Raw genomic sequence first — 9,446 nt, forward strand, 5'->3', positions numbered from 1 at the left:
TGATCCAGGGGAAGAACTGAGGTCTCCATAGACAAAAAGTCTGTGCTGGGCAGCCGGATGGTTAGGGCATAACCACCTCTGGACATGGCAATGAAATTGGGAGAGGAAGAAAGGGGTTGGGCTTTTACCCAGAAATCAATGTCTTTAGTTATAAAGCTGCCATTTTGGTAGTTACTTAAGCCTGCTTCCAAAGAAACCCACTTCTCGTCATTAAATCAGGCATCTGTGTCTCTGTGGTTATTTTCAGACCCTGATTTCCTCATGCTCACAGAACTACCCAACTACATGGGAACTCTGCCAGAGACACGCCGAGGAAGGAGGAGGATGGTGTACCTTCCACGGATCCCTGAGGAACTGTACAATGGGCCTCGAGTCAGCACCTCCTGCAGGATAAGGCCGATGCTGAAGGTGTCTCCTTGGAGGGTGCCCCACCTGGGTGCTCCAGGCCCCCACAGCAGCTCTGGAGCCGTCCACAGCAGCTCTGCATTCACAAGGTAGGGCCACATGGCCGTCACTGGCGGACCACCCAAGCTGGCCAAGCTGGGTGGATGTTTCATACATGTTGTGTCATTGCCCTGTCCCTACAGTCCCAGAGGAGGGAGGTGCTTCTGCCCTCTTCCATTCACAGGTAAGGGTCCTGAGGCTTAGAGAGAAAAAGCCATCCACTCCAGGTCACACCACAGGAAGTGCTGGAGGACCAGACATCTCCCCTTCTCCCCTTCCCTCCAAGCGCCTGGTTTAAACAGAGACCTCAGCACCTACTGGCAGCCCCCTGCCCACCCCTGAGCTGACCTTCTGGGGCTGGCTGGAGGCGGGGAGCCCTCTGAGCATCCAGGAGCTCCACATAACTGTGGTCAGTGACCTTTAGCACAAAGCGCCCAGCCACCACGCAGTTTCGGGACTTGAGGCCACCATCAGGGAAATGCCGATGGTGTAGATACTGCATCCCCTAGTAGAGTGGAATCATGAGGGTCCCTGAGGCCTGTGTGAATGAGAAGGACTCCTGCTTCTCTCAGGATTCCCACAGACCCCAGCAAATCTCCCTGCCTCCGTTCACCTTTTGCCACACTGTTCAGATTTTTCTCAATAAGACAAAGTGGAAAATGAGACCTGGGAAATGAAACTTTCTTGTCTCCCTTCCTTCCCTGTTGCCCCCACAGCTCCAGGCCTGGGAAGGGTCCTCACATGGATAAAATCCAGCAGCAGGGAGGCCTTGAAGGTCCAGTCCAGCCACAGAGCCTCATTCTTCGGCATGTCCTCCAGGCTGCCCTGAGCACAGTGCTCCAACACCAGAGCACTAACCCCAAGGGCCACGAAGAAGCCCAGGAAGGTGGCAATGCTCTCATGCCACAGCTCCCGCATCTGCCAGCACAAGGGCACCTTAGCAGCCTCTGGGGACTCTCAAAGGTTGGACATCTGGCCCCCTGTACTTAGAACCCAGCACAGGGCTGAAATTAGAGAGGCATCAGAAATGTTGGATGGAAGTGATGGGTGGACGGATGGATGAATGGATGGGGTAGGTAAAGGATGAGTGGATGGATGGATGGATGATGGATGAATGACAAATGTGTAGATGGATGATGAGTGTGTGGATGGATGATGGATGGAGGGATGGACAGATAGATGAGCCAGTGAAATGAGGGCATGGAAGCATCATGGATGAATAAGTCAATACACCTGTAGCCAACACCACAGAATATGGATCTAGGCCTATTCTCCACCTAAGTGACATCATGGCCCATAAAACTGTAAAATCTCTCCCCAAGACTCAGAGGCAGATGAGAAGAAGAACCGAAGGAATCAGGAACAAGCAGAAAGCAGCCCACCAGGTCAGAGAACTCAAACCCCGCCAGCTAGGCGAGCATTTGCCCAAGCAGGAAAGAGGGAAACATTGTCTGGCATGGCTTTCCTCTCAAATACAGTTCAGGGATCAACTAAGTGAGGGAAACCTGAATACTCTCCCTACTTCCTTAGAGATTTGCATGCTTATTGGTATATGTGGTGAGGTAAGAATGGCTTCAAATCCTTTAACCCTGCTGCCATCAAGAAGCTGGGCCTCTGACCCCTCCCTTTGAATCTGAGTTGGCCGGTAGAACATGGCAGAAGTGAACTTGTATGTTTTGGGTCCAGGTCTTAAGAGACTGACAGCTTCCATTTCCTGTTTCTTGGAGCCCTCTTTGTTGGAGGACTGAATGTTCGTAAGAAGTCCCTCCATCCCAAGTCACCCCACTGGTGAGATCATATGGAGAGGCCCTGAGACTATACTGAGTGGAAAAGCAGGTTCTGTTGAGTACGCTTTCCCAACCGCCCAGCCAAGGCATCAAGAAACCACTGAATAACCCCCAATCAAGGCCAAGTGGAACAGAAGAACTGCTTGGCTGAGCCCTGCTCAAATTTCCTACCATGAAATTGTAAGATATTATAAAATGATTAATGTTTTAAGCCACTAATTTTGGGATAAGTTGTTACACAGTCATAGATAACCAAAACAGATTATTAGATGTTCTGAGAAGTCCTGTGCCTAAGCCAAGCAATTTCTAAACTCATTTGACCACATATAGGGCCTTCTCTTTTAAGAAACATCTACACGTCTCAGTTGTAAGATGTCCACTGGGGAATGTATAACCTAATCTCTAATCACTTAATCTCTCTGAATCTGATTTCAGATGCCATGATGTTGGAAATAATAATAAAATGCACCGTTTATTAAAGGCACTCCTCTAGGTTATTTTATATACTCTCTCTGTGTGTGCTAAGTCGCTTCCCTTGTGTCCAACTCTGTGACCCCAAGGACTGCAGCCTGCCAGGCTCCTCTGTCCACGGATTCTCCAGGCAAGAATATTGGAGTGGGTTGCCATTCCTTTCTTCAGGGGATCTTCTCGACCCAGGGATTGAACCCATGTCTCCTGCATTGCAGGCAGATTCTTTACTGTCTGAACCACCAGGGAAGCCCTCCTAATTCCCATTTCATTGGCTCCATTTTACAGGAAAACTAAGTGTCCTATGGAGGCAGAATTCCATCTGGGATCTTCCTGACTCAAATCTTATGCTCTGCCCTCCATCCCACAGAGCTTCTCAGGATGGTGATAATCTCAGAGGTGAAGGGACTTATGTGATGGGTGATGACAAGTGGCTGGAAGTTCCCCGAGGGAAGGGATCCTGTCTCTCTTCTCCACTGCTGTGTCCCCAAAGCCCAGAGCATAGAAGGTGCTCAAAAAACAGTGGACGGATGAACGGATGTGTGGAGGGATGAAAGGTACAAGCGAGGCCCCTCAGCAGTGCTGACTGTACCCTGTGACCATAGTGATGGAGGTGTCTGTGCCCCTGGTAGTCATGGTGATGATCACATGGGGTGGGGGTGTGACAGGGGGGATGCTGGTGTGGGATGGTGACAGTGATGGTTCATATCTGTCATGACAACTGGCCAGTGATCATGATAACAGTAAGCCCTACCTTTTTGGAGGCTAGAAGCTTCTGCATTGAGTAGGCACCAATCCAGATCGGTAGGGGTCTCCTGACAGCACCCCTCCACAGCCCACCCTCCATGCCCTCTACCCTACCTTTCTCAGGACACCAAGGTAGCTTGGTCGCAGCTCAGGGGCTGTTCCACCTTCAAATCTCTTCAGCCACACCCATTCTCCCTGTTTAAGAAAAGACGGTAAGAGTTTACCCACTGTTGGTCCCCAACTGGAGTCAACTCCTCTGCCTCTCTCAGCCTCAGCTTCTTCCCCATACGTGTGTTCTTTCTGTGTGCTCCAAGCCAGGAAGAGCCTGGCCATTGGAAACAAAAAGTTAGACTTTGTCTCCTTCAGCTGACAGACCCGAGATCCAGTCCTTACTCCACCATTTTCTAGCTCTGTGACCTTGGACAAGGGACTTCAGTTCTCTGAGCCTCATGCCCCAGTTCTGAAAAGTCAGGATGATATCCTCACCCACATGGAGAAGGCTAACAAGATCGTGGAGAGAAAACATGTTAGCTCCTGGCCTTGGGCACCTGCAACATCCCAAACCCAGCGAAGTGAGGGGGGCTCTGTGACCCAGAGACCCTAGGGGAGGAGAGAGGGCAGGGTGAGAGAGGCAGAAGCCTCAAGCTGGGGCTCAGTCCTCGCCCAGAGCTTTCTGTAACCTTAGCCCTCTCTCCTCTCATCACTGGTGGGTTCCTGGTTCCTCAGCGTGGCTTCAGTGCTTTCAGAGGAGCAGACAAAACATGTTTTGTACATCCTTAAAGCCTCCTTTCAGCAGAAGAGAAAAAAGATGGGATTCTCCAAGGGCGAAGGTGGAGGGAAGGAGCACGAGCCTCATGTGGCTTCCCTCAGAAACTATGAACCCGGTTCATCGGCCACGAGACACAGAACAGGAGAGTCAGAGATCAGTTAATTGCTGGATTTGAGAAGCCAGCTCTGGAGAAATCACAGTGTCCTCAGCAACTTTAGTGTCTGGTCTCACCTCTGTCCTGTCAGCTGGTGACTCAGGCTCTGTCTCGAGGCTGTCCTGGGCCTGGGTGCTGCCCCACACTCATGCCCTTGGGGACCCCGGACCGCACCGCCCCTTTCCAAAGCCCAGTTGGCCCAGTGCTGACAGAGGTCCCGGGCCGGACTCACACCAAAAATGCCCGGGTCCAAGTGGCCGGGGACTGGTTGTTTCCCAAGGTCAGGTCACAAAACACAGGTGACTGGGAGTTGGGAGTCCTGTTTCCCACTTCTAGCCCTGCCACTGACTTGCTGTGGGACCCAGAAAAGTCACTGTCTGTCCCCCAGCCTCGGTTTCCTATGCCAGAGCAGGAGTGGGGCATACAGTGATGCTCTGGGTTCCCTCAGCTTCTCCCAAACTGACAAGAGCTCTCAAAACCTGGGCCTGGGGGTGGCAGGGGCCCTCACCTGGTACAGAGTCATGTTGGCGGGTTCCTGGGCGGCTGGTAGGCTCCTTCCTGACCCCTGGGCCACAGGCCTCAGGCTCCCGCCATCTCCACACTTCTTGATTTGCTCACACTGTCCACCTGCAGCCTCTGGAGGTGGTAGGTGTGGTCAAGAGCTAGACCAGCTCTGTCCACGCCCTGCCCACCCCCCCCAGCCTGGTGCCCACCTCCCCCCAGCCTGGCGCCTGCCCCCTCCAGCCTGGTGCCTGCACCCCCCAGCCTGGTGCCTGCCCCCTCCAGCCTGGTGCCTGAACCCCCCAGCCCGGTGCCTGGTGTCCCACCCATCTGCTCAGGGGCTGTTGGGTGAAGGTGAGCTCCTTGGCTGTCAGCAGGATCCGGTGGGGTCCCTGCAGCAGCCGCAGCTGCTGGATGCTCCATCTGGAGGCGAGCAAATTGCAGGACAGAGAAGATGGCGCTGTCATCACCCCCAATCCGGTTCCTCAGAGCCGCCTCTGACCCAGAGCCCTCTTGGTCCTCCCCGTTTCCCTGCTTGTCTCCCCCAGCACTCCCCGCTGGGTTGAGAGGGTACCACTGAGCACTGCCCCTCAGAGCCCCTCAGTCTGGCTCAGGGCTGGATGGACCCCAGGCCTGATGTGTCTTCTGGTCCCCAGCCTTGGTGTTTCCAATCCGCCTGGGGGCAGAGGGCTGTCCCTCTTGGATGTTGCCGAGGCTCAGGGAGCACAGAGGACTTCAGACCCAAGAATGATTGTTTTCAAAGCTGAAGAGCCCTGGGGTCATCCTGACCAAGCCCTCGATGCACAGGTGTGTAGCCTGAGCTTCAGGAAGGATGCAGTCTTGTTCGAGGTCCCAGGCTTCTTCCTCAGGTCTCTGAGGACCTCCCAAGAGCCATGCCCACCTTGACAGGGCCCTGACTGAGGCTCTAGGATGGACAGGAGGGCGGGCGGTTCTGAGGTTGGGATGAAGGGTGGGAAAGCTCCCTGCAGATGCCAGGGCTGTATACACAGCCGGGAGGCCCAGCGGGGTTGGGGGCACAGAGGGCAGAGCAAAGTTCAGAAGACCAGGATCTTACCTGATGAGGCAAGTGAGGGCCCCACCGGTCAGCACCAGGACACAGGCCAGGGCCAGAGCGAGGAGGCCTCTGGGAAGGCCTTCACCTGTGCCGGAAGGAGGGGCGGCATGAGTCCCAACAGTAATTAACAACCACACAGGAGCTCAGCCCCTTCACTCAGCTCCTGCACCTATTGGCACATGGGCACACAAACTCCTGCCCAGTGCCACCCCTCCCAGGGGAAGGCACAGAGTGGCGCCAGACTATGGACTGGTCATCACACACACATTTGATTCCCAGCACTGCTCTGAGGGTTCTCATTGCAGGCTCCTGGTCTCATGGGCCCCACAGACACCATGACTGTCCTAACCACACTCTGGCCCTCATCTGCCAGGATGCTGGACTCTTCCCACTAGACTGAGAGCAGCTGGACATCAGGGCCTGTTTCTTATTCAACTCGGGGCCCCTGGGCACCTTATGTGGGGGCTAGACAGGCAAGATACTGAATAAAAATGGTAGATTCCTATCAATGATTATTCTGCTTCTTATATAACCCCCACCATGGGCTGCTCATTACCTATTTAAGCAGCCAATTTCAGTGTCATTCACTTTGACTGTTAGAAAAGCCTGAATCTTACAGTGAATTTTAATCTCTCTAGCTCTCATATCAGGATTGGGTGTGTAAAGTCTTCTTGGGATGGCTGGGCAAGGTGGGGAGGGCCACTTGGGCAACTCCAGCATCTGCCTGGGCTGGTAAGGTGGCAAAAATGCCAGGCCCTGTTCTGGAGAGAGGACAATGGTCACTGCCACACAAGTGGGTGGACCATCTCTTCTTCCATCCTTGCTTCCCTCCCTTCCTTCCTTTTGCGAAAGGACAGCACTGTCCGTCTGCCCTCTGATGAGATGAGCCTCCTCCAATTTTAGTCCTGATAATAATAACAGCAGCAAATAGCTTGTAGCACTTATTATTCTGTTGTTTAGTCGATAAGTTTTGTCCAACACTTTTGCAACCCCATGGACTGTAGCCTTTCAGGTTCTTCTGTCCATGGGATTCTCCAGGCAAGAACACTGAAGTGGGTTGCCATTTCCTTGTCCAGCGGAATCTTCCTGACCCAGGGATTGAACCCGCATCTCTAGTATTAACAGGTGGATTCTTTACCACTGAGCCACCAGGGAAGCCCATTTATTATACTCCTGTATATTATATTGCACTAAACACCTGTTCTAAAGATGTCACATATTTCAACTCAGTTATTCTGCACAGTGACCTCTGGAAGTAGGTATGATCATGATTTCATGGAAGAGGAAACAGAAAGACAGGCAACTGTCCCTGCATGGCAGAGCCTAGGTTCCCAACCACCACCCGCCCTGCCCCTCACCCAGGAAGGAAGCTTGACTCCTGATCTGGAGGAGGTAAGAGAGGAAGCATAGACAGGTAAGCAGTCAGGTCTAGGGAGCAACAAACACAAAGAAACAGGAGCGTGGTTGGCGTGTTCAATGGGAGGAAGGTGGAGGGCAGGGAGCCAAGGGTGGCAAGGGTTTTGGCCGTACTCTAGGCGAGGCGAGCCTCTGCAGGCTCTGAGCCAGGGAAAGCCAGATCTATTAAAATATTTTCCAAGGGTCCTCCAACTGCCATGGTGAGGTCCAGAGACAGGGCAGAAGCACAGAGGCCTGTTGAGAGGCTGCTGTGGTAATCCAGCAAGAGATAATGGGGTCTGGACCAGGGAGGAGGCAGAGAAGTGATGAGCAGGGCTCTGCTTCTGGGAAAATTCTAAAGATGGAGCCCCCAGGGTGTTCTGATAGGCTGGGCCTTGGGTGTGGGGAGATGAGGGTACCTGACCCTTAGGGAGGATGGGGTTGCCATTACCAGCACTGGGAAATGCTGGGGAAGAAAATGGGAGGAGGCTAGAAGCAGATCAGGAGTTCAGTTTCAGACAATGTCAAGTTGAAGATGTCATCTAGGCATCCAGGCAAGAGGAGCTGCTGAGTGGTGGCAGAAACCTGAATGAAGCATCATCCCTGCCCTCATAGAGCTGGTGTTCTTGAAGACCAGCCCTAGGCTACACTTTCCGGGGGCTTCTGTCTGGTGGCAGAGACAGGGACAGCAGAGATAACACCACAGAGTGTGGTCAAAACTGTAACAGGGGCAGCCAGAGTCTGATGGAGATCTTCATAAACACCTCCACCAGCCCTGGCTCACAGACTTTACCCTCTGACAGGAGTTTGCTCATTCATTCAATAAACCCCTCAGCAAACATTGCGAGGGAACTCTGTGCTGAGTTCAGTGCCAAGAACTGAAGATACAACAGCCTATAAGATTCAGAGTCACTGCCAGCACCTTGATGGAGCTCGCCGTGTACTGGGGGTGGAGGGCAGGTGCTCTAAGCCAGTGCAGGGACAATGTTTCATTCATTCCTCCTTCCCTGGGGCTGAGCACAGTGCCTGATGCCCAGTAAATCCTGTCAATATTTGTAGAAGAAAAGAAAGCAAAGAAACAAGTAGGTGAAAGTTTCTTTGTATGACCTCCTGTTACTAGCCTGGGGACAGATGGCACTGGTCTTCCCCAACACAGGACACACACCCTAGGAAACTATGCCCCTAGGGACTGTGGGGAGCACAGTGGTAGCATACACACTGCCCCCCCCAACCCCATGGCTCATACTGGAGTGTTATTCTGGAAGGAAAAAAAGGATTTAGCCAGGCAAGGCCAGAGCATTCCAGGATGAGGAAAACACACGTGCTCAGGGAGGCTGGAAAGGGTGGCATGTGTTTGGGGAAAGACAAAGAGCTTCAGTACCAGGAGATGGGGCAGGAAGGACAGCAGGGTCTGGGTCATGGGGTAGGGGAGTGGCTGCTGAGGGTTTGGGGCAGGCAGGGAGGTAAGCAAGCCTGGCCAGACCTGAATCTATCCCCCAACGGCAGTCACTGCAACTAGATGTGCATCAGGAAATGTGGGTGCACTTGGTATACATATAGGCGTGCGCTCATCTCTACCTATGTGCTTGTGTGTCAGTGCAATTTTCAGGGATCAAAGCCTGGGTGGATGAATGTCAGAAATGAGAATGTGTGGGTCTCATGTCTCACACTCCCCAGTGGTCATAAGCTGATGGGAATCTTGCACTTGGAGTCCCTGTGTAACCTTAGGCAAGTTACCTAAACTTTCTGAGCTTCAGTTCTCCACTGGGGCCCATAGAAGATAGTGTCCTTGTCACAAGGCTGTGGCAAAGTTCAGCACAGCTGAGAGGTGGGAATATGCTCTACAAATGCTTTAGCTTGCTGGGCTGAGGGATGGCCTTGCTAGGCTTCCCTGGAACTTCACAACCCCTGGTTCAGTCTTTTCAGTGGCAGGTCAAGTCTCTTCCCTGCTCCTGCTCCTCATATGACTGTCCACGTGGATAGCCTTGATGAATGACGGATGGATGGATGGATGGATGAATGATGGGTGGATAAATTGATTGATGGATGGATGGGTGGATGGATGGATGAATGGATGATGGATGGATAAATTGATTGATGGAGAGA

At 52.8% G+C, this 9,446-nt stretch overlaps 1 protein-coding gene across 1 annotated transcript in view; it reads right to left on the minus strand.

Annotated features, from left to right (window-relative positions):
- Nucleotides 1-9,446, minus strand: part of LOC129553663 (guanylate cyclase D-like) — a 60,106-nt gene that overhangs the window by 40,824 nt on the left and 9,836 nt on the right. Inside the window, 8 exon segments of the mRNA XM_088843393.1 lie at nt 356-481; nt 793-949; nt 1,186-1,362; nt 3,561-3,641; nt 4,878-4,966; nt 4,969-5,005; nt 5,197-5,293; nt 5,946-6,030. Coding sequence (XP_088699519.1) covers nt 356-481; nt 793-949; nt 1,186-1,362; nt 3,561-3,641; nt 4,878-4,966; nt 4,969-5,005; nt 5,197-5,293; nt 5,946-6,030 — 849 coding nt within the window.

The sequence above is a fragment of the Moschus berezovskii genome, chromosome 14, assembly GCF_049115385.1.
Source record: "Moschus berezovskii isolate FMDL1 chromosome 14, NW_MosBer_1.0, whole genome shotgun sequence".
NCBI lineage: Eukaryota > Metazoa > Chordata > Mammalia > Artiodactyla > Moschidae > Moschus > Moschus berezovskii.